The following is a 25,278-nucleotide window of genomic DNA, read 5'->3' on the forward strand; positions in this document are numbered from 1 at the left end:
CCTCTAATCCCTTCAAATAATCCCTCCAAAAATTGGTCTGATTGTTCGGAGTGATTCGAGTCGACTTTCGTTTTCGACAAGTTTTTTTCTTTTTCTAGTGACTCGAACTACTTTAGAAATTCATCATCGTTGCGAACTTTAGGACTTCAATCATAATAATGTAAGCCTATTTCTTGTCAAAACTGAAATCCATTTTCAACTCCTACAAAAATAACAAAAAATGTGCTAGTAAAAGGGGCAAATATCTCATTTAAGTATTAAGCAGTATTTAGAACTAATTTTAGCCAAAATGGATCAATTTCTTCTTATAATATTGCAAAGTGACTAAAAGTAATATAAAATATCATCCAAATATAGCACAAAATAGTCACTTATCACCTTTTAACTATACTTGAATTCCTACTTAATTTGGTCTCCAAACTTCAAAATAGCATACTTTAGTATGGGTTATTATTACTTTATCCCCTTAATGTTTGGCATCACCATCGATTTCCCCTTTAACATTATTTTTTAGTCATTTTACCATCCAAAACTAACGATCAAATTTAATAGAGTTTATTAATTCAAATTATAAGACATGTTTAACCTTTAAAATTAGGGTTAAAAACAAAAAAGCCTCCTGTGCTAAACCTAATATACAAATAAGCCCCCTATGGTTTCAAAATATACAACGCGATACCTCATGTTTTGAACTAAGTTGTAATCGTGACGGAAATTGGTAAAATTAACGGAACTGATGTACTGAAAGCTACATACAAATTCTTTATACTTAAATTTTAGCAAATATTCCTATTTTACCCCTTAACTCCCAATAAAACTCCTAGCGATGCTTGTGTACAGAAATCGATTTTCTACTTGATTGAGAGAAAAAGAAATCTTCTTTTGTTTTCCCTTTTCTCCCAAAAAAACCAAACAACCAGCAGCAATCGTACATCCATTCATACTCCCCTTTCCAGTATCTTTCCAGTTTTTTACGTCTGCACTCATGAGAATCCCTATTTGGGTTCTCTTGCTCGTCACTCTCTGATTCTTTTCCACTCCACTTTTATACGAAAAGACTCCAGACTCATTCTTTTCTTGAATTTGTGTCCCTGATTTTTTTTCTTTGTCTGCATTAACTGCTCCAGCCTTGAATTCTAACGCCTTCTACTCATCACATTGACCAATCCTGTCTGGGCTTCGGTTTTTTTATCAATATTTCCATTTGGGTTTTAGTGGGCTTCTGTTAAATTTTCTCTTTTGTGATATTGTTTCCCCCCTGAATTCTTCTTTTGCTGCAGTAACTGCTCCAGTCCTTAATTTCAGCCCTACAATTCTTACTGGGCTTTTGTTTCTTGATCAAAATTTTATATGCGTTTTCCTTGAATTTCGACGATACCAGGGAATTAGTGGGGTTGGTGGCTTAAAATCATCAGTCTTGAAAAAAGCCAGGAGCCAAGAAGATATAGGGAAATGAAACATGTCTTCATCGTTGGGGAAAACAGTGTCAGCTTGTTGGCGACCTTTGAGTCAATATGTACGTATGAACAGGGATGATAATAGCAACCACAATATTAACAATGAAGATGCTAGTATCACTATGTTAGGCGAGGAAGATGACCCCTCGATTTGGTACAAAGATCTTGAGAAGCATTTTTGTGGAGAATTCTCTTTTGCTGCGGCTCAGGCCAACAGAGTTATGGAGGATCATGGTCAAGTTGAAACTGGAAAGAATGCCACCTTTGTTGGAGTTTATGATGGCCACGGTAGCCATGAGGCTGCACGATTCATCGGTGACAACCTCTTCTATCATCTAATAAGTGAGTGGCAATATCTTTTCCAATTATTTCCTTTTGTTTTCGAGGATATACTGTAATGCTTTTAATTTGAATGAGGAGTGAACTGGTGCATGTTTGTTCTTTTGCAAAAGTTTTAGCCAAGAAAGTTGCTAGACTGAAGGAAGAGAGAATGGAGAAAGAATAATTTGACTGTGTTCAATATGCATTTGGTTATTTATACAAGGGTATTTTGGTCCTTTCATCAGTTCCCGTTAATTTTACCGATTTCCGTCAGGGTTACAAGTTAGTTCAAAATATGAGGTATCGCGTTGTATATTTTGAAACCACATGGAGCTTATTTGTATATTAGGTTTAGCACAAGGGACTTTTTTGTTTTTAACCCTTAAAATTATTATCACTTTACCCCCATAAACTATAATCTCATTATCAATTTACCCTATAAAGTTATTTTTAGGCAATTTATCCCACCATTAACCAACTTAACATGTTAAAAAACTTTAGAAGATAGTACTCTTTTTTTTTGTATAATAAAAATAATAAAAAATTTAGAGTGGCTTTTCTCCTTTTTAGTATCAAGGAAAAAAGTCAAAATATTAATCTCTTTCTTCTTGGCAATCTTACTAATATTGAAAAAAATAGAAAAATAGGGGAGGGGGAGAGAGATCTCAATTTTTTTAATACAAACAAGAAAAATTTTGATAATGTTATTATTTTAAAATTACTTTATTTTTCTATTTATTACTCAATTCCAATCCTAATCCCGAGAACATTAAAGTAATACGATAATATTAAATTCTTTCTTATTTTTTTTCTTTGCAAAATCTAATTTTTTTCCTTCTGTCCTATCTTCTTGTCTTTTCCAAATATTAATAAGTGTGAAAAAGAAATTTGAGAAAATCCTTTTAATTTTATGTTTTTGGAATCTTAGAATGAAAAAAAGGAAGAATAATTATTTCAACTTTTTTATTTTTAATTATACATAAAAAATGTAAATACATTTAAACATTTTAAGATACTTTTTAGATTAACGATAAGATAAAATATTTTGCAAGTAGAGCAATTATATCACTATAATTTAAAGGGATAAAGTGATAATAACAATGTAGTAATACTATAAAATAAAATGGTATTTTTGTCAAAAATTTATTAACATGTTGAGTTAAATTTCCTATGGAGTGAAGTGACTAAAAGATAATGTTAGGGAATAAATTAATAATAGTGATATAATTTAAGGGAAAAAAGTGATAATAGCCCCTAATATATTTGTTGGGGAAAATCGTCCAAAATGTCCCTCACATTTTGTAAAATGACTTTTTTCATCCCTCACTTTTAAAAGTGTAATTTTATGTCCCTTACATATTCACATCGATCAAATTTAGTTCCTAACTAGGTTTCCGATCATTTTTTGGCCGAAATCTATCACGTGCAAGACACGTGATTATTTTTGAAGGGTAAATTTGTTAAATTATATTTTAAATAATCTAATTTATAATCCTCCACATTTTATAAAACAAATTTTTTCGTTCCTCACATTTTATAAAATAATTTTTTCATCCCTTACATTTCACAAAATGAATTTCTCCATCCCTCACATTTCAAAAAATGAATATTTCCATCCTTCACTAATTATGTGTGTGAGGGAAACCCTAAAAATATATATGTGTGTGTGTGTGTGTGTGTGTGTGTGTGTGTGTGTGTGAATACATTTTGTTTAAACACATATATATGTCTATTTGATTTTGCTTAATAATACGAATAGCATAAATATATGTATGTGTCTATTTGATTTCACTTAACAATACGAATACCATATATTATACGTGATCATTTGATTTCATCTGGTATTAGCTAGTAAAAAATCTTGCATTCATTGTCAAGTTGGCCAATAAAACTATTTTCAGTCAAAATACAATAAGAATATACAAATTAAGACTCTATTGGTAAATATTAGTCATAATCATACAAAAAGAGAAGATAGCCTACAAGTTGGACCCAATTACATACATGTGTTTATACTATTATTATTAAGCAAAATCAAATAGACATATATATGTGTTTAAAAAAAAATATATTCACACACATAATTAGTGAGAAATGAAAAATTCATTTTTTGAGATGTGAGGGATGGAGAAATTCATTTTGTGAAATGTGAGGGATGAAAAAAATCATTTTATAAAATGTGAGAGACGAAAAAATTTATTTTATAAAATGTGGAGAACTATAGATCAGATTATGTAAAATATAATTTGAGAAATTTACCCTTAAAAAATGATTACGTGTCTTGCACATGATGGATTCCGGCCAAAAAATGATTGGAAACCTAATTAGGGACTAAATTTGATCGATGTAAATATGTAAGGGATATAAAATTACACTTTTAAAAGTGAGGGACGAAAAAAGTTATTTTACAAAATGTGAGGGACATTTTGGACGATTTTCCCTATTTGTTGCTAACTTATACGTGACTTTTTTTTTATTTCGATTTCCTATTGCCAAATCCTTGCTCGGATAGTGAGTGGTACCCAGTAGCGAAGTTGAAAACTTAAAACATCTAAATCCTTTTAACACACAATTTAAAACTTTTGAATCCCAGAAAGTGACAAAACTTTTGGGATCGAAAAGTTTAGAAAAGTTTTGGGAGTGAATGTTATTTCAGCATTGCTACAAGCGAGCATCCTTATAGTCGTAGTGAATGGTGCATGATTGGGTTTTTTACGTTTACTTCTTCCCTTTTGTCCTTTTCCCTTGCTTTCTTAACTTATCTTAGAATGTTATTGCTCAAAAAATCATGCACCGCCCCTTAATCTTGTAGAAATATAAACCAAGCTAGTGTTGATTTGTTTGTTTTATTTTATTGGCCACATATTATTTTTTTACTTGGCTAGTTTTATTGGTAAGTCTAAAGTTGGCCACATGGGATAAAATTCCATATTGCTAGTACTAATAAGTTGGGCAAGTCCATAGGGTACTGATGTTAAAAAAAGCCTCTGCGGTGTTTTGTTTATTTTTGTACTTTTGTATCCACAACCTCCTTCGAATAATAGAAGAGAATTTCTTTCCCTTTGCCTTATATATCAAATTCTTGAGATTGTTCCTGTGGATTTATGTGTGTTTATTTGTTTGAGTCCTACAAAGTGGTATTAGAGCTACGGTAGATTGAAGTATAACAAACTCTAACTCCAATATTATTTGTTCTGTTCAAAAACTCAAAACAAAGACGGAGTTCAATTTTTGACAAAAACAAATGATAACCCATCTCAATGCATGTAAATTACGTCGATATATTGAATCTGCACTTGCCCAAGATGCTAGTGATGATGATAAGGCGAAAGATAGCTCGGGTTTGTCACAAATTTATTAGGCAATTGACATGTCAGTTTTTGGAAAAATTGCTACGGTTGATATGACAAAGGAGACTTGGGATATATTGAAAAAAACATACAAAGGGATTGATAGGGTCCAACAAAATAATTTGATGATGTTGAAGAGAAAATTTGAACTTATAATGATGGAGAAGTCGGAATCTATTGAATTATACTTTTCTCGTTTGTTAGATATTAAAAACGAGATGAAACTCAATAAGTATAACCTTCTTGACAGAACATTTGTTGAGAAAGTTTTAAATGTCCTATCAATGAATTTGATCATGTGATAGCTGTAATTCAGGAAATGAAAGATATGGAGGATTTGAGTATTGAAGATTTGCATGGGTCATTATTTTGCATGAATAAAGAATTAATGAAAAATTGGAGGATAGAGTAGAGAAGGCATTGCAGATGCAATTGAATTTGAGAGGCAATAATGATGTCAGGAACCAAGGCGAATCCAGTGTGAGGATCAGAGGTGGTTACAATAATAGAAATGGTCATGGCAACAATAATAGAGGTCGAGGAGGTACATCAAATCCTGAATATGGCAGAGGTAATAATTTTAATTTTAGAGGTGGTTCTGGTAGAGGCAGAGGTGCTAATTTTGACAGAGGAAATAATTTTAATTAGAATAATTTTTAGAATAATTTTGAATAATTGTGAAAATTTGGGTCATAGACAATTTGAATGTAGATTTGTAGAAAACGTAGATAGAAATTTTCAGAATAATGTTTTTGACAATCAAGTGTAGAGTAATAATAAAAAATCTAAAATTTTATTATTAGCCTGTAATGCTGTTGGTATGGTTGATAAAAATAAATGGTACTTGGATAGGGGTTGTAGTAACCATATGTCTGGCAAGAAAGAATTATTTGTTAAGTTTGATGAATATGTTCCTGGTGAAATTAAATTTGGAAATAATACAGTTTTATCAATGTTTGGCAAGGAAAAAAGCCTGCAAAATGGGTCTACTGATTTTATTTCTGATATTTTCTATGTTTCTGAGCTACATCAAAATTTGTTGAGTATGGGCCAGTTGTTTGAGAAAAAAAATATGATATTCATATCAAGAATGGTATTTGTACTATTTTTGATAAAAATATTGGAATGATTGCCAGTGTACTAATGACTTCAAATCGCTTATTTCTACTGAATTTGAGTAGTGCCAATTTTTTCTGTTTGAGTACAGTGATAGATGACAGTAATTGGTTGTGGCATATGCAATTTGGTCATTTAAATTTTGACATTTTGAAATTTTTGACCAATAAAAGATTGGTTGGTGGATTGGCTAATATTAGAAATCCTGGTAGAGTTTGTGATATGTGTATTTTGGAAAAACAACATAGGGATATTTTTCAGACTAACAAATCATGGAGGGCCAGAAGACCATTAGAAATTATTCATTCAGATTTATGCACTGTGGAGGTTCCTTCTAATGGTTATTGCAGGTATTTTATTACCTTTATTGATGATTTTAGTAGAAAAACCTGGGTTTATTTTTTGAAACAAAAATCTAATGCTTGTGACACTTTTAAAATTTTTAAAACTTTTGTTGAGAGGCAAAGTAGGTGTCAGATTAAAATTTTGAAAATAGATAGGGATCAAGAACATTTGATGTGTGATGATTTTCTTGAGAAAAAATGGGATACAACATCAGTTAACTAGCAGGTACACTCTCCAATAAAATGGAGTGGCAGTGTGTGAGAACCCGAAAATTTTCACATTTTCTAGATATTATTTTATTTTTGCCTACATTTTTATACTTGCCTTTAAAATATTAAAGTTTCTATGCATTTTTATAATCAAGTACAGTTTTAAATCATTTTCCTAGTATAAGTTAGTGTACGTTAAATTTGAAACACATTATAGCCGTATAACCCGCTAGTGCGATAAAATTTTGGAGATTAAGTGATTTTTTTTGCTAAGTGTTATTATTTACAAGGTGCTAGGAGACAATTAGAAATTAGTTAGATAAATTACCATTGGTAGACAAAAGGATAGGATTGAAACCCTAAAGGACCATTTGTCACAAAACTATTGGAACTTGGACTTTTGACCAAGGTTATTAACTTTACTAAAATCATATTTTTGACCAAAATTCCTTCACTTTCTTGTCTACTTTCGCCAAAAATATTGAGAGAAAAACCAAGAGAGTTCTTCATCTTTCATTTCAATTTCTTGTCCAAATCTTGAGTTCCAACCGATTAAATCGCAAACTACTCCATAAAAGTGCTAGTTATGGTAGTTTCCAAGGTGCTTGTGGAGCTAATTTGGGAAGAAGAACTCTAAGCCACAATCTTTCTTGAGGATCCAAGGAACTTTTCTTGCAAAATCCCTCCTTGTTTGTAATAGTTGCCAATTAGTGGTTTAAAGTGGTAGTTTTGATAGTTTTATGAGCATATTTCATAGTGCGAAATAGTATTATGGAAATTTCAGTTTTTATGGTGATATTTCTGCCCTCATGAGATGAATAATGGCTGGCCATGGAATGATAGCTTTATATTGGGTAAAATGAATCTTTGGCATGCTAGTTTTGGTTACCTAAAGAAATTTCAGCTTATGTGCACAAATTCCAGTTTAGGATTAGTAATCTGCCCTGTTCTAACCAGTTCCATTCGGCCATGGTGGAGGCCGAATTGGGTTTAGCTCAAAATATAAAAGTTGTAGGAATTGATGTTTTATAGTTTCTTGAAAAATTTCAACTCAATCAGAGTACCGTAGCATGTGAAATGATAAAAATATCCTTGACTACCATAGGTAGAGTTTTGCGGACAGTTTTGCCATTTCATCATTCTGGCCTCATTTTTCATCTTGATCCGTATTAAATTAGTATTTGGCCAAAACACAAAAGTTGTAGTGCTATATTTTAGCTTTCCAAATCATCTAAAAACGTCTCAAACGGACGTTTGTAGCCTAAGTTATTGTCATTTGAACACAGTGCTGTTAACCAGCCTGATGGTGAAATTCTGGTTCTGTAATTTGTAAATTTAACCTAGATACATTATGAACGGGGTTGAGTTGTCTTCATCAAAATTGTAGCCCTTTGGCTTAGCTTCGAAACGGTATAAATGTTACCCCAATCCGATAAGCGTAACTTTGGTTGTGACCAATACGCTAAGAGACAGCGAAATTGTCTTTTTGTTCTTTACCTTAAACCTTATTTCCGGTCACTTTTCTAGTTTGGTTTTGTAATGGAATGACTTTTAGCCTATCGAACAGCTATTGTAATGAGATTATTTGTGTGTGATTTTAGGGGCTGATTGAGGAAAATAATGAAGCTGTAAATGGCTGGAAAATAGGTAAATACAAAGGGCGCGCTGCCCAAATTTGCACTCGAGAGCTAGGTAGATGTACTCGGGACTTGAGTAAAAGTTGAGAATGAAACTAACTTGAATTATCTAAGATATTCAAATCTTCTTCATTAGAGGTATATAAGTTAGAATCTGGCCGAAATTTGTATTCTTGGAAAAATGAAATTTACGACTAATAGAAATACGATTTCTTCATTTCTTCGACTCAAATGGAGATTTCAAAATTTTACAAGTGAGCATAAGTTTTATAAATATTTTACTCATGGCCTTTGGTTTAAATGTACTTTTTTTCACTTCCAAAACTATACTTATACTTTGTACTAGTAGTTATTCGAATTTTCTTTGGTTCACCTAAACTTTGGATGGTTTAATTGTATTATTTTCTCTTGATTATTATTAGGGTTTCTGGATGATTGAGAGTGTGTCCGGAAGGATACTTTGGATGTTATTTTGCTTAAATAGTTGAGTGTTCTTTGTTTGTTATGTTTCCATTAACTATATGATTTGTTGTGGATATTTGATTAAATGATAAATGTTTGTTAAAAATGAATTTTGTTAGGCGAGTGTGTACTTAATCGCACTCGACCTAAATGAAATGTGAAATTTTCAATGTTTAAGTGATTAAATGTTAGTTGTGCATGAATGTAAGTCTTTTGGCTGAATTGGGCCCTTGCCCTTCGTTGCCGGTCGACACGAGCCAGAAGCAGATTTGGTCGGGTGATTTGGTAACCTTGGGTGAAAGTTTGGTATATTCGAGTATTATCACGTTATCGGGTGAAGTCTGACCAATGTTCAGAAGGGGGAAGAATGAAATGAATGAACGAGTGACAATGTCAATGGAGGGGTTTTCATTTACAAAATGCATTTTAAAATGATTGGAGAAATAAAAAAATGAAAAATAAATGAAAGAACGAAAGGTTCCATGTGAGCATGTATTCTTTTAATGAATGTGTTATCATTGCTTCATATTGTAAATGTTTCCTGAATTTCTTGTTATTACATGATTAATGTCCTTGTTTAAGTTGATTATGTGTCTGGAATCTCACTGAGTTTTTAACTCATCCCGTTAGTTTTGTTTTCCTTAGCAGGGGATGCGAGTAAGGACGAGAGATCTGTACAGACTAGTCTAATCTAGTTCTTTTGAATTTTTGTAATGATTCTCGCCCTAGCGCTTGGCAAGGGTTGGATGTATGAAGAATTGAAAATCTTTGTACATTTGGGTTTGTACTACTTTGGAGATAGAAATGTATATAAATATATGTTTTAAGTTTGGAATTATTGTTACACTTATTCTTGTGGTCTTATGTTTTTTCATATTTATTTGAGGACTGTAGTGAGTCCCGGCGAGAGTTGGACAAGCGGTCCGCCGAAGCCTTTGGTTCGCCTTAGGGGGAGGAGGGGCTATCACAGGTAGTATCAGCCTACTTCGCGTGGTCGCTACGAGGAGTGGGGTTGGGCCAAATGGTGAATAAATATGAAGGATTAAGTGCTCTTTTGAGCAGAAACTATGAATCATGAATTGTTATAGGTTTTAAATCGTTATCATGGTATTTGAGAACAAAAGATAGGGACGTCAGGTAGAAATCTCAATTGTAGATAATTTACCCTTGGAACTGGCCAGTTCGACATGTGAATTATCTTATTTCGGATTCTTGTACTCGAGTACTCCAGAGTTGAGGGCGATACTAAGTATTTGAGATTTTCATTTTTTGGAACATGAACGGGCTCAAATTTGGCAAGAGTGAGTCCAAGAGGGCAACGGACGTTTAGTTCAGATGGAAAGTGAAGTAAGAGATCGGACGGGAGTGCTTTTAGCTGAGTATAGAACGACAAGTTGCGTTTTCTTTTGTTTTACCCTTGCATTATTCCTACATGTCATTTTGGTTTGTTAAAACCTACATGCATAGTACTTGCTGCCTTTGACTATGTGTCTAACTTGAGATGTCTCTTTATGTATATAGTGTGTCTCCTTGTGTATTTGGTGTGAGATATCTTGTTGTTTTAGTCAATTTACTTCATTATATACTAAATCACCTTTTGGAAAAAAAAAAAGAGAGAAAAGGGTATGGAAGGGAGACGTAGTCGCGGACATGGTCATGGCCGTGGGACTAAGCGAGCTCAAGAACCAAGAGAAGAAAAAGAAACAATGGCCGAGCAAGAATATGGACCGAAGATTGACGCCGGAGATCAAATGCCAACGGTGATGCATCAAATGACAAATATCCTAGCATGACTGGTAGATCAACAATGTCAAATGCTAGTGAATCAACCCCGGAATCCTGAGATAGGAGAGGATAGGGCTCTTAAGAGGTTCCAAAAGTTTCTACCTCCAAAATTTCATGGAAGGCCTAATCCGAATATAGCTGAACAGTGGTTGGAGGCAATGATTAACATTTTCGCCGCTTTGAACTACACGGAGCAAAGACAAGTGAACTTTGCTGTGTTTCAGTTCGAAGAACCGGGCCAACATAGTGGAATGTAATTAGGGCCAAGTGGGAAAGAGAGCCGACGGTATGGACGTGGACGAACTTTGTAAGGGAATTTAACGAGATATATCTCCCACTTTTAATCCAAGAAATGAGAGGAGAAGAGTTTATTGGGTTACGTCAGGGAACCCAGAGTGTGGTTGAATATGAGACTAAATTTACTAAACTGTCCAACTTTGCTTCCGAATTGGTGGCCACGGAGCGGAGAAGAGTGAGACAGTTCGCACAATGATTGAATCTGAAAATCCAGGAAGCTTTAGCGGTGGTTCAGGTCAATACCTTTACGGAAGCTCTTGAGAAAGGCTAAAGGATTGAGGATGTAAAGGCACAGGTAAAAACCTTCTTAACATGGAAAAGGAGTGCATCTGGTAGTGTATCTGAGAAATCTAGCGAAAAGATAGCACCTTCTAAAGTATAAAAAGTGAACCCTTCACCCTGCCCACTATGGACATTAGGAGCACTAGATGAAAGATCTATCAATGACAGTCAAATAGGTCATGGCAAAATTTCTCAAGAAAGCCAAAAAGTAGCTTCTCACCGGCTTGCGGATATTGTGAAAAGGCAAATCATAATGAGAATGAGTATTGGAGGAAATGGTGAAAATGTTTGATTTGTGGGAGCAGCGATCACCAAATTAATAGTTGTCCGATGAAACAGCCCAGGGGGACTAGTGCTCAATCACTGGATGGAACCAAATCGAAACAAGTGAATGAAAGAGGGAATCAAACAAAAGTACCGACAAAGGTATATACCTTAGACGACCAACAAGAACCTGAGTCATCTGAAGGTAAAAATTTCGAGAACGAAATTTCTTAAGGGAGAGAGAGTGTGAGAATCCGAAAATTTTCACATTTTTTAGTCATTATTTTATTTTTGCCTACATTTTTATAATTGCTTTTAAAATATTAAAGTTTCTATGCATTTTATAAGCAAGTACAGTTTTAAATTATTTTCCTAGTATAAATTAGTGTACGTTAAATTTGAAACGTATTATAGACGTGGGACCCGCTAGTGCGATAAAATGTTGGTGATTAAGTGATTTTTTGTGCTAAGTGTTATTATTTTACAAGGTGTTAGGAGACAATTAGAAGTTAGTTAGATAAATTACCATTGGTAGACAAAAGGATAGGATTGAAACCCTAAAGGACCATTTGTCACAAAATTATTGGAATTTGGACTTTTGACCAAGGTAATTAACTTTACTAAAATCAGATTTTTGACCAAAATTCCTTCACTTTCTTGTCTTCTTTGCCAAAAATATTGAAAGAAAAACCAAGAGAGTTCTTCATCTTCCACTTCAATTTCTTGTCCAAATCTTGAGTTCCAACCGATTAAATCGCAAATTACTCCATAAAAGTGCTAGTTAGGGTAGTTTCCAATGTGCTTGTGGAGCTAATTTGAGAAGAAGAACTCTAAACCACCATCTTTCTTGAGGATCCAAGGAACTTTGCTTACAAAATCGCTCTTTTTTTCTAATAGTTGCCAATTAGTGGTTTAAAGTGGTAGTTTTGGTTGTTTTATGAGCATATTTCATAGTTTGAAATAGTATTATGGAAATTTCAGTTTTTATGGTGATTTTCCTACCCTCATGAGATGAGTAATGGTTGGCCATGGAATGATAGCTTTATATTGGGTGAAATAAAGCTTTGGTATGATAGTTTTGGTTACCTAAAGAAATTTCAGCTTATGTGCACAAATTCCAGCTTAGGGTTAGTAATCTGCCCTGTTCTGACCAGTTCCATTCGGCCATGATGGAGGCCGAATTGGGTTTAGCTCAAAACATTAAAGTTGTAGAAAATGATGTTTTATAGCTGGTTGTAAAATTTCAACTCAATCAGAGTACTGTAGCATGTGAAATGACAAAAATAACCTTGACTACCATAGGTAGAGTTTTGCAGACAGTTTTGACATTTCATCATTCTGGCCTCATTTTTCACCTTGATCCATATTAAATTAGTATTTGGCCAAAACACAAAATTTGTAGTGCTATGTTTTAGCTTTCCAATTCGTCTAAAAACGTCTCAAACGGACTTTTGTAGCCTGAGTTATTGTCATTTGAACACATTGCTATTAACTAGCCTGATGGTGTAATTTTGGTTTTGTAATTTGTAAATTTAACCTAGATACACTATGAACTGGGTTGAGTTGTTTTCATCAAAGTTGTAGCCCTTTGGCTTAGTTTCGAAACGGTATAAAGTTTACCCCAATCCGATAAGCGTAGCTTCGGTTGTGACCAATATGCTAAGAGACATCGAAATTGTCTTTTTGTTCTTTACCTTAAACCTTATTTCTGGTCACTTTTCTAGCTTGGTTTTGTAATGGAATGACTTTTAGCCTATTGAATGACTATTGTAACGAGATTATTTGTATATGATTTTGGGGGCTGATTGAGGAAAATAATGAAGTCATAAATGACTGGAAAATAGGTAAATACAAAGGACGTACTATCCAAATTTGCACTCGAGGACTAGGTAGATATACTCGCGACTTGAGTAAGGGTTGAGGATGAAATTAACTTGAATCATCTAAGGTATTCAAATCTTCTTCATTAGAGGTATATAAGTTAGAATCTGGCCGAAACTTGTACCCTTAGAAAAATGAAATTTACGACTAATAGAAATGCATTTTCTTCATTTCTTCGCCTCAAATGGAGATTTCAAAGTTTTACAAGCGAGCATAAGTTTTATAAATATTTTATTCATGGTTTTTGGTTTAAATGTACTCTTCTCACTTCCAAAACTATACTTATACTTTGTACCAGTAGTTATTCGAATTTTCTTTGGTTCACCTAAACTTTGGATGGTTTAACTGTATTATTTTCTCTTGATCATTATTAGGGTTCCTGAGTGATTGAGGGTGTGTCCAGAAGGATTATTTGGACGTTATTTTGCTTAAATAAGTAAGTGTTCTTTGTTTGTTATATTTCCAAAAACTATATGATTTGTTATGGATATTTGATTAAATGATAAATGTTTGTTAAAAATGAATTTTGCAAGGCGAGTGTATACTTTATCGCACTCAACTTAAATGAAATGTGAAATTTTCAATGTTTAAGTGATTAAATGTTAGTTGTGCATTAATGTAATCCTTTTTGCTGAACTGGACCCTTGCACTTCGCTGCCGGTCGACTCGAGCCAAAAGCGAACTTGGTCAAGCGATTTGCTGACCCTGGGTGAATGTTTGGTATACTCGAGTATTACCACGTTGTCGGGTGGAGTCTGACCAATGTTCAGAAGGGGGAAGAATGAAATGAATGAACGAGTGACAATATCAATGGAGGGGTTTTCACTTACAAAATGCCTTTTAAAATGGTTGGAGGAATAAGGAAATGAAAGGTGAATGAAAGAACGAAAGGCTCCATGTGAGCATGTATCCTTTTAATGAATGTGTTATCATTGTTTCATATTGTAAATGTTTCTTGGATTACTTGTTATTACATGATTAATGTCCTTGTTTAATTGATTATGTGTCTGGAACCTCACTGATAAACGTGGTCTCTGCGCGGAGTGAGATTGGGCCAAATGGTAAATAAGTATGAAGGATTAAGTGTTCTTTTGAGCATAAGCTGTGAATCATAAATTGTTATAGGTCTTAAATCGTTATCATGGTATTTGAGAACAATAGATAGGGACGTTAGGTAGGAATTTCGATTGTAAATAATTTACTCTTGGAATTGGCCAGATCGAGATGTGAATTATCATATTTTGGATTCTTGTCCCCGAGTACTCCAGAGTTGAGGGCGATACTAAGTATTTGAGATTTTCATTTTTGGGAACATGAACGGGCTCATATTTGGCTAGAGTAAGTGCAAGAGGGCAACGGACGTCTAATTCGGATAAAAAGTGAAGTGAGAGACCGGACGGGGGTGCTTTTAGCTGTGTGTGGGACGACAAGTTGCGTTTTCATTTGTTTTGCCTTTGCATTGTTCCTACACGTTATTTTGGTTTGTTGATAGGGTATTAACTGTTAGTAATTTTATTGTTAATTTCCCCTTTTATTCTTGTCAAATATTGTTTTAATTATTAATATTTACTTATATTTGGTATTGGGGCTTAATTTCAGGAACAAAGCAGAAAATTACCAAAAAGGAGGGACTTTTATGGGAAAATGGAGACTTCTAAGGACCTTGGACTCTTGAATTGGTGGGGACCACAAGCTAGTGAAAGGTATTTAGTCATTTGGGCCTTTCAAAGAAAGCAACGTAGAGAGACTTGGACCAAGAAATAATTTGGAGGCTTTGTCCACATGTGTGGGGACCACAGGAAATAGCTTTTAGGTTTCTTTCTTTTGGCTTTTTAGGAAGGACGTACAGAAGAAAAAGGGGAGATCCTCTTGAGACGGCTCTAGTTTTAGCTTTTAGGATAGCTTTAGTTTTTCTTTCTTTTTTCAGTGGCCTCTGACACACGCCAGGTGTTTGACAATATTCCCCAAAGGGGAAAAACACCATTTATCCCTTGCTTTCTAGTAAAAAACCGCAATGCCTTTGCAATCCATTAATTCGTGTGGTGATTTAATTATGCGGCTTGGCTAGAGTTTTCCCTTAATTATTTCTCTTAATCAATTATTTTCTGCAGTTAATTTATTTAGTTAGCATTTAATCCAAAACCCCCATACTTTGGACTCTAGAAGAAACGAATTATCCCCAATCCCTGTGGATTCGACCCTACTCACCGCTATATACAAAATCTGTATTTTTCTCGAGTAGGTATTTATTATTGTACAGGTTCGGCACCTGTCAATTTTTGGCACCGTTGCCGGGGACTGGTGTCAGATTAATTTGTTTCTTTTCGAGTTCACCTTGTTTTCATTTTTAATTTATTTTTCTCCTATTTTTTTATGCCTTCTAACACTTCGTATTTTGGTGAGATACTGGATTTTGTTTCCGGGAAAGGCGATGTGACTAATTTTTTTGCTAAGTCTGCATATGCAGAGGCAGTAAACTCTATTAGAAAAAGAATGGCTGCTGCAACCTGTAAAATTTGTTATGCCAGGGATCATTCAACAGGTATGTGCCCCGAATATCAAGATAATCTGAGTGTTCCATTCAATAATTACGGAGATTTTTCACCCTGGTCTCAAACGTGGTATGACCCTAATCCAAACGGGTATGATCAAGGATGGTGGGATAACTCCGGTTATAATTATACAACGAGGCCAATGAATTTTCAGCAGTATGAGTCTCAAGAATCGTCATTTATGTCAAGTATGTCTTTTGAAGAAATAGTTGAACCAGTAGCTACTAATACATACCAATTCCAACAGGAGACACAAATGGGGAATGAGATGATGCAGGATGCAATGAGTTATCTGGCAGATCAACTATGTCTATTGACATCCAAAATGAATCGATTGGCTTCTCAAAGGGAAGAACTGCCCTCGAAAACCATTGTTGATCTAGAAGAAAATGAGAGTGCAATTTGCTTGACTAGTAATGAGGAGATGCAAGAGGGTCAAAATGAGAAATCTGCAGATGCAGTTGAAAAAGAAGCCGAAAATGAGGAAATGGAACCCCAACCGCAACCCATTCAAGTGAATGAATCCAGTGAACAATCTCCAAATGCGGTGACATCTTCTCCACTCCTTAATCAATATTTTCCTGACTCCTATTCTTCAATTCCTGTTACTGAAATTGATTTTATTATACCAGAAAATTTGAAATTTCATGACAGGAATAAGTTAAGAGTGGCAATGGAAAAATATCTTGAACCGAAGAATGCATGTGATGGAGGAGTGAATGGAGAATGCAAATTATCGTTGACTTGCTTGGCGCCATCAACTAGTCCATGGAAGACCGTAGCTCGTGTGCTCAAAGATTACTCCATCTATGAGGGTTACCAGGATCATATTGAAGATGAAGTATTGAAGCGAGCCACAAGATTTTATCCTCCATGAACAAGACATAACAATGTCTAGCCAAAGACATTAAAGAAAGGCGCTTTTTGGGAGGCAACCCAAATATTGGTTTTATTATTTTTAGTTGTTCAATTCTTTCGTTCTGTTGTTTCTCATTTGGATAGTAGTTGGTCTTGATATTTTTCTCCACTGTGATCAGGAAGTGAAATCTTGGCGTGCCCACGCGGTGTTTAGGTCTCCTGAGATCAGAGGACGAACACCAATCTTGGCGTGCCCACGCGGTGTTTGGGTCTCCTGAGATCAGTGGATGTTTTGTAATCTTGGCATGCCCACGCGGTGTTTGACGACCCAAAACATGAAAAAAAAAAAAGTTTCAAAATTTCACATTGAGGAAATTCAAAAATTCAAAAGGCATTTTTCTTTTTATTCAAAAATTCAAATTTTGGAATTTCAAATTCAGAAAAAAATTTGAAAAAAAAACATTGAGAAAAAAAAGAAAAGAGAAAAAAAAAAACTATTTTTTTTTTCTCTTTTCTTTTTCTTTCTTTCTTTCTCTTTTATTCCTCTTCTTCCCCGCTTACTTCTTCTTCTCCTTTTCTTTTCTTCTTTGACCGAGACCTAAGCCGCAGCGCGCCGCACGCCGCCTGAGCCCAACGCTGCCGCGCCCTCGCGTGCAGCCTCCCCTGCGCGACCTCCACCAGCTCCACTCTCTTGACCACCTCCACCTAAGCTCAATCTCTTCCATCGCCAAATCCACGCCGCCCGTGAGCCAAGCCGACAGCGAGCAGCCCAGCCCGCGCCGCTGCTGCTCTCCACCAGCTTGCCGCCGCCTCTCCCTCAGCCCAGTCCGTCGCCAACAGCCTCCATTAGCTCGCGACCGCCGCTGCACCGCCACCCTCCATCACGAGCAGCTTCACCTCGCGGCCTGGAGCTGCCGCGAGCCCCATAGCGCCGTGCCAGCTTGCAGCTCGGCCCACGTCAATCGTCCGCCCCCGCTGCCGCTGCCTCTACATCAGCACCACCACCTAAGCCGCACGCGACTCCTGCTTCTGCCGGCCTCTCCTGCAACCGCGCACATCTCCTCCATTGCCGCGCGTCACCACCTGCCCAAAATTGGCAGGTGGAGGTATTCGAATTTTCACCTTGATTTGTATTTCTCTAGTCCTTAAATTGCTGGAATTTGCGTTTTTGTTTCTTGAGTTTCTTGTTGGAAAACAGCAGGCAGTGATTTTAGACATTTTCTGGGGCTAATTGTGGGTAGAGTTGAGTTAAACTGCTGCGATATTTGGGGGTACTTTGGGAGTAAGTTGCCAATTGCTTCTGGCTTTAATTTCAGCTCATCTTTGGCACTACTTGGGTGTTCGAATCTATTTCGTTCACTAGGTTGGTTATTTGCTTTAATTTCTCCCTATACACTCACCAGTGGTACTGGTGATGGTAGTTGTTTAACATCTGATAATCTGTGTTCTGGATTGCCTAATTAAGCGAGTTGTGACTACTGGGCATTTGTGATTGAGTCCACCCTGTGATTGAGTGTTTGGATAAAGCAGGGGGTGCTTTAGGCATTTTCTGGGGGAACTTTTGGGACAGATTTGGGTTTAATTGCTGCCAAAGTGGGGGTATTTTCTGCTATTTGTTGAAAAGCTAGCCTTTTGATTACTTTTTCCCTGCGACTCACCAGTGGTACTGGTTGAGATCTTTTGTCTATCGTTGTGGCTTATATTTGAAGATATTTGCTTATTTTGAAGTTAAGGTTCTTGCATTTGAGTTGCTGCTATTGAATTTAATTCTTTCCTATCTGTGCACCAGTGGTACTGGTTGCAGGGTTGCTTTCCATTTCTTAATCATCTGTGCTGGACTGCCTATTTGATTCCATTGGTTGTTGCAATTGCCTTTTGCTTGGCCCAATTGTTAGTTTTGATCGTTGAATTGGGTACTTGGCTGCCAATTTGAAACCAGTTGTTGAGATCTTGGTTGGATTTGTGTCCAATTGTTGTGATTTGTTGTTTTGAATAGAAACCGGCATCACTCTGAGTTTGTTTGAATAGTTATTTTGGTGCATTAATGGGATTGTGTCCGAGTATTGTGGGTACTTTTCTGCGTTCATTAGTTGAATTGGAAGGCTACTGTCCCTTCCTTTGCTTATTGCTGACCGATTAAGTCTAATTGACTTGCTGGGAGTACTCTCTCTATTGATTTCAATTGCTAAATCTTTGGAGCATTTGTTGCGCTTTTGGCCTGCATTGTTCCTGCATTTGACCCAATTGGGGCCACCAATGAGTATTGATTGAAATTGCTGTATTGTTGGGATATTTGTATAGTCTCTAGGTGCATGGGTTGTGCATTTTGTTGATTGGGTTGTCTACGAGGGAAGCACCGGTGGCTATTAAATTGTTATTGTTTTGAATTTGCTAAGTGGCCTCTCCCACCGATGACCTCTGATGCCAGGTGGCGCCATTCTCTAAGAACCTGGCCGCGTACTTCCACCATGTCTGCTTCACTCCCCCATTCCCGCCTATCCCGTAGCCGCTTGAGAGGGAAGTTTCGATTTTCTCTTCGCTTTAATTGCTATATTACCTCCATTGAGGGCAATGTCGGACTTAGGTGTGGGGGGGACAGCTGTGGTACAGCTAGTATTTCTAATTTTTAGTTTTTACATGTTTTCCTTTATTTTTGTTATTTGTTCTATTTTTCGTTTATTTCCTTTTCTTTCTTTTTAGTGGTCAGCTCTTCTTTGAATACCAAGTTTGATGCTGGATTGTTATCTCTAACTCTGCTATTGCCAAGTTTATTAATAAAAAGGTATCAAGTTGATGTGGTTGAGTTCAGGAACATCCCTCTGGTGAATATCAGTAATTGCTTAACTTTTCCAATTTTTGATTAATTTTTCTAGGCATAGGGAATGATTGTTGGCATTTTTCATGTGAATTGGTCCAGTTATTAATTTTAGTTCTCCATGTCTGGAAATTTGAGGCTGGCTGCTGTTATTCTTGTGTTGCTTTTAGATATCGTGCTATATGGTTGCAAATAAGAGTTGACTGTACTCCGCTAGTGGTTACTACTGAGTAACCGGGGATCTTCACCTAAAGTGTTGATTTTCGCGTCAAAAAGTAGTAGTTGCTATGAGTGCGTGGTCCTGTAGCGATTGGAACTGAGTAACCGGGCTCCTCCATCTGTCAAATGTTGGAGTTCGCGTCAAAAGGCTCTATGGGCTATAGACTAAATCTTTTGTTATTGGTAAAAAAAAAAAAAAAAAGTGAAGTAAAGATTGTGTTAGTATGTGAATAAGTCAGCTTGCCGGTTTGTGATCTTAGTGTCGAGATTTTGGTTAATAGCTGGACCATTTACTGATAAATGTGAGCAACCATGCCTTCTTCTTAGATTAGTTTGCTTTAAATTGGAGGAGTTGGTAGTTTAGATGCTAACCAGGGTGATTTTTCTTGGATCTTGACCTGTGTCGCTTGATATATGATTTTCTTGGTATCTTGGCAATACGGTAGTTGGAGTAACAGCCATGGTCAAATTTTGGTGTTCAATTGTTGTTCTCATGCTTGAGGGCAAGCATGATTTAGGTGTGGGGGGAATTGATAGGGTGTTAACTGTTAGTAATTTTATTGTTAATTTTCGCTTTTATTCTTGTCAAATATTGTTTTAATTATTAATATTTACTTATATTTGGCATTGGGGCTTAATTTCAGGAACAAAGCAGAAAATTACCAAAAAGGAGGGACTTTTATGGGAAAATGGAGACTTCTAAGGACCTTGGACTCTTGAATTGGTGGGGACCACAAGCTAGTGAAAGGTATTTAGTCATTTGGGCCTTTCAAAGAAAGCAACGTAGAGAGACTTGGACCAAAAAATAATTTGGAGGCTTTGTCCACATGTGTGGGGACCACAGGAAATAGCTTTTAGGTTTCTTTCTTTTGGCTTTTTAGGAAGGACGTACAGAAGAAAAAGGGGAGATCCTCTTGAGACGGCTCTAGTTTTAGCTTTTAGGATAGCTTTAGTTTTTCTTTCTTTTTTCAGTAGCCTCTGACACACGCCAGGTGTTTGACAATATTCCCCAAAGGGGAAAAACACCATTTATCCCTTGCTTTCTAGTAAAAAACCGCAATGCCTTTGCAATCCATTAATTCGTGTGGTGATTTAATTATGCGGCTTGGCTAGAGTTTTCCCTTAATTATTTCTCTTAATCAATTATTTTCTGCAGTTAATTTATTTAGTTAGCATTTAATCCAAAACCCCCCATACTTTGGACTCTAGAAGAAACGAATTATCCCCAATCCCTGTGGATTCGACCCTACTCACCGCTATATACAAAATCTGTATTTTTCTCGAGTAGGTATTTATTATTGTACAGGTTTGGCACCTGTCATTTGTTAATACTTGCATGCATAGTACTTGCTGCCTTTGACTATGTGTCCAACTTGATATATCTCTTTGTGTATATGGTGTGTCTCCTAGTGTATTTGGTGTGAGATATCTTATTATTTTAATCAATTTATTTCGTTATATATTAAATCACCTTTTGAAAAAAAAAAAAGAAAAGGGTATGGAAGGGAGACGTAGTCACGGTCGTGGTCATGGCCGTGGAACTAAGCGAGCACAAGAACCAAAAGAAGAAAAAGAAACAGTGGCCGAGTAAGAACATGGACCGAGAAATGAGGCCGGAGATCAAATGGTGACGGCGATGCAACAAATGACAAATATTCTAGTATGACTGGTAGATCAACAAGGTCAAATGCCAGTGAATCAACCCCAGAATCCTGAGATAGGAGAGGATAGGACTCTTGAGAGGTTCCAAAACTTTCTACCTCCAAAATTTCATGGAGGGCCTAATCCGAATATAGTTGAACAGTGGTTGGAGGCAATGATTAACATCTTCTCTGCTTTGAACTACACAGAGCAAAGACAAGTGAACTTTGTTGTGTTTCAGTTCGAAGGACTGGTCCGAAAGTGATGGAATATAATTAGGGCCAAGTGGGAAAGAGAACATACGGTATGGACGTGGGTGAATTTTGTAAGGGAATTTAACGAGATATTTCTCCCACCTTTAATCCAAAAAATGAGAGAGCAAGAGTTTATTGGGTTACGTCAGAACACCCAGAGTGTGGCTGAATATGAGACTAAATTTACTAAACTGTCAAGTTTGTTTTCGAATTGGTGGCCACGGAACGGAGAAGAGTGAGACGGTTCATACAAGGATTGAATCTGGAAATCTAAGAAGCTTCAACGGTGGTTCAGGTCAATACCTTTACGGAAGCCCTTGAGAAAACCTAAAGGATTGAGGATGCAAAGACACAGGTAAAAGCCTTCCTAACACGGAAAAGAGGTGCATCTGGTAGTGTATCTGAGCAATCTAGCGAAAAGATAGTGCCTTCTAATGTACAAATAGAGAACCCTTCACCTCGCCCATCATGGACATTAGGAGCACTAGATGAAAGATCTATCAATGACAGTCAAATAGGTCATGGCAAAATTTCTCAAAAAAGCCAAAAAGTAGCTTCTCACCGGCTTGCGGATATTTTGAAAAAGCAAATCATGCTGAGAATGAGAATTGGAGGAAAGGGCGAAAATATTTGATTTGTGGGAGTAGCGATTACCAAATTAGTAGTTGCCCAATGAAGCAGCCTAGGGGGAATAGTGCTCAACCACTAGATGTAACCAAACCGAAACAAGTGAATGAAAGAGGAAATCGAACAAAAGTACCGGCAAAGGTATATGCCTTAGACGACCAAGAAGCACCTGAGTCATCCGAAGGTAACAGTTTCGAGAACGAAATTTCTTAAGGGGGAGAGAGTGTGAGAACCCGAAAGTTTTCACATTTTCTAGGCATTATTTTATTTTTGCCTACAATTTTATACTTGCCTTTAAAATATTAAAATTTCTATGCATTTTAATAAGCAAGTACAGTTTTAAATCATTTTCCTAGTATAAATTTGAAACGCATTATAGACGTGGGACCCGCTAGTGCGATAAAATGTTGGTGATTAAGTGATTTTTTGTGTTAAGTGTTATTATTTTACAAGGTGTGAGGAGACAATTAGAAATTAGCTAGATAAATTACCATTGGTAGACAAAAGGATAGGATTGAAACCCTAAAGGACCATTTGTCGCAAAATTATTGGAATTTGGACTTTTGACCTAGGTTATTAACTTTACTAAAATCAGATTTTTGACCAAAATTCCTTCACTTTCTTGTCTTCTTTGGCCAAAAATATTGAGAGAAAAACCAAGAGAGTTCTTCATCTTCTACTTCAATTTCTTGTCCAAATCTTGAGTTCCAACCGATTAAATCGCAAACTACTCCATAAAAGTGCTAGTTAGGGTAGTTTCCAATGTGCTTGTGGAGCTAATTTGGGAAGAAGAACTCTAAACCACCATCTTTCTTGAGGATCCAAGGAACTTTGCTTACAAAACCGCTCTTTTTTCTAATAGTTGCCAATTAGTGGTTTAAAGTGGTAGTTTTGATAGTTTTATGAGCATATTTCATAGTTTGAAATAGTATTATGGAAATTTCAGTTTTTATGGTGATTTTCCTGTCCTCATGAGATGAGTAATGGTTGGCCATGGAATGATAGCTTTATTTTGGGTGAAATAAAGCTTTGGTATGATAGTTTTGGTTACCTAAAGAAATTTCAGCTTATGTGCACAAATTCCAGTTTAGGGTTAGTAATCTACCCTGTTCTGACCAGTTCCATTCGGCCATGATGGAGGCCGAATTGGGTTTAGCTCAAAACATTAAAGTTGTAGAAAATGATGTATTATAGCTGCTTGTAAAATTTCAACTCAATCAGAGTACTGTAGCATGTGAAATGACAAAAATAACCTTGACTACCATAGGTAGAGTTTTGCGGACAGTTTTGACATTTCATCATTCTGGCCTCATTTTCGCCTCGATCTGTATTAAATTAATATTTGGCCAAAACACGAAAGTTGTAGTGCTATGTTTTAGCTTTGCAACTCATCTAAAAATGTCTCAAACGGATTTTTGTAGCCTAATTTATTGTCATTTGAACACAGTGCTATTAACCAGCCTGATGATGAAATTTTGGTTCTATAATTTGTAAATTTAACCTAGATAAACTATGAATTGGATTGAGTTGTCTTCATCAAAATTGTAGCCCTTTGGCTTAGCTTCGAAACGGTATAAATGTTACCTCAATCCGATAAGCGTAGCTTTGGTTGTAGTCAATACGCTAAGAGACATCGAAATTGTCTTTTTGTTCTTTATCTTAAACCTTATTTCTGGTCACTTTTCTAACTTGATTTTGTAATGGAATGACTTTTAGCCTATTAAGTGGTTATTGTAATGAGATTATTTGTGTGTGATTTTTGGGGGCTGATTGAGGAAAATAATAAAGGCATAAATGGTTGGAAAATAGGTAAATACAAAGGGCGTGCTGCCCAAATTTGCACTCGAGAGTTAGGCAGATGTACTCGCGACTTGAGTAAAGGTTGAAAATGAACCTAACTTGAATCATCTAAAATATTCAAATCTTCTTCATTAGAGGTATATAAGTTAGAATATGGTCGAAACTTGTATTCTTGAAAAAAATGAAATTTACGACTAATAGAAATACGTTTTCTTCATTTTTTTGACTCAAATGGAGATTTCAAAATTTTACGAGCGAGCATAAGTTTTATAAATATTTTGCTCAAGGCCTTTGGTTTAAATGTACTCTTTTCAGTTCCAAAACTATACTTATACTTTGTACTAGTAGTTATTCGAATTTTCTATGGTTCACCTCAACTTTGGATGGTTTAATTGTACTATTTTCTCTTGATTATTATTAGGGTTCTTGGGTGATTGAGGGTGTGTTCGGAAGGATACTTTGGACGTTATTTTGTTTAAATAGGTGAATGTTATTTGTTTGTTATGTTTCCATTAACTATATGATTTGTTGTGGATATTTGATTAAATGATAAATGTTTGTTAAAAATGAATTTTGCTAGACGAGTGTGTACTTTATCGCACTCGACCTAAATGAAATATGAAATTTTCAATGTTTAAGTGATTAAATGTTAGTTGTGCATGAATGTAAGTCTTTTGGTTGAATTGGACCCTTGCCCTTCGTTGCCGGTCGACTTGAGCCAGAAGTAGACTTGGTCTGGCAATTTGATGACCCTGGGTGAAAGTTTGGTATACTCGAGTATTACCACATTGTCGGGTGAAGTCTGGCTAAAGTTCAATAGGGGGAAGAATGAAATGAATGAACGAGTGACAATGTCAATGGAGGGGTTTTCACTTACAAAATGCATTTTAAAATGATTGGAGGAATAAGGAAATGAAAGGTGAATGAAAGAACGAAAGGCTCCATGTGAGCATGTATCCTTTTAATGAATGTGTTATCATTGTTTCATATTGTAAATGTTTTCTGGATTACTTGTTATTGCATGATTAATGTCCTTGTTTAAGTTGATTATGTGTCTGGAATCTCACTGACCTTTTAGTTCATTCCTTTAGTTTTGTTTTGCTTAA

At 35.8% G+C, this 25,278-nt stretch overlaps 1 protein-coding gene and 1 long non-coding RNA gene across 3 annotated transcripts; both read left to right on the plus strand.

Moving 5' to 3' along the window:
- Window positions 1-655: 655 nt before the first annotated feature.
- On the plus strand, window positions 656-17,288 carry LOC140005307 (uncharacterized). 2 transcript variants are annotated; one of them, XR_011813093.1, is made up of 2 exons: window positions 656-1,799; window positions 9,543-9,702. XR_011813093.1 is itself a non-coding variant. In XM_072046118.1 (2 exons), the coding sequence occupies exon 2, from the start codon at window positions 15,780-15,782 to the stop codon at window positions 16,833-16,835; it is 1,056 nt and encodes a 351-aa protein (XP_071902219.1). In that variant the 5' UTR covers window positions 656-1,799; window positions 15,006-15,779; the 3' UTR covers window positions 16,836-17,288. The 2 variants fall into 2 exon arrangements, 1 of the variants encoding a protein (XP_071902219.1); XM_072046118.1 differs by lacking the exon at window positions 9,543-9,702 and adding an exon at window positions 15,006-17,288.
- Window positions 17,289-18,939: 1,651 nt separating this feature from the next.
- Window positions 18,940-20,925, plus strand: LOC140004930 (uncharacterized). The gene is made up of 2 exons (XR_011812748.1): window positions 18,940-20,368; window positions 20,495-20,925. It is a non-coding gene; the product is annotated as an uncharacterized lncRNA (long non-coding RNA).
- The last annotated feature ends 4,353 nt before the right edge of the window (window positions 20,926-25,278 follow it).

This window comes from Coffea arabica, chromosome 4c (genome assembly GCF_036785885.1).
Source record: "Coffea arabica cultivar ET-39 chromosome 4c, Coffea Arabica ET-39 HiFi, whole genome shotgun sequence".
Lineage (NCBI taxonomy): Eukaryota > Viridiplantae > Streptophyta > Magnoliopsida > Gentianales > Rubiaceae > Coffea > Coffea arabica.

Coding starts and splice junctions, on each gene's coding strand:
- LOC140005307 (XM_072046118.1), top strand. CDS start 15,780: ATGCCTTCTAACACTTCGTATTTTGGTGAGATACTGGATTTTGTTTCC.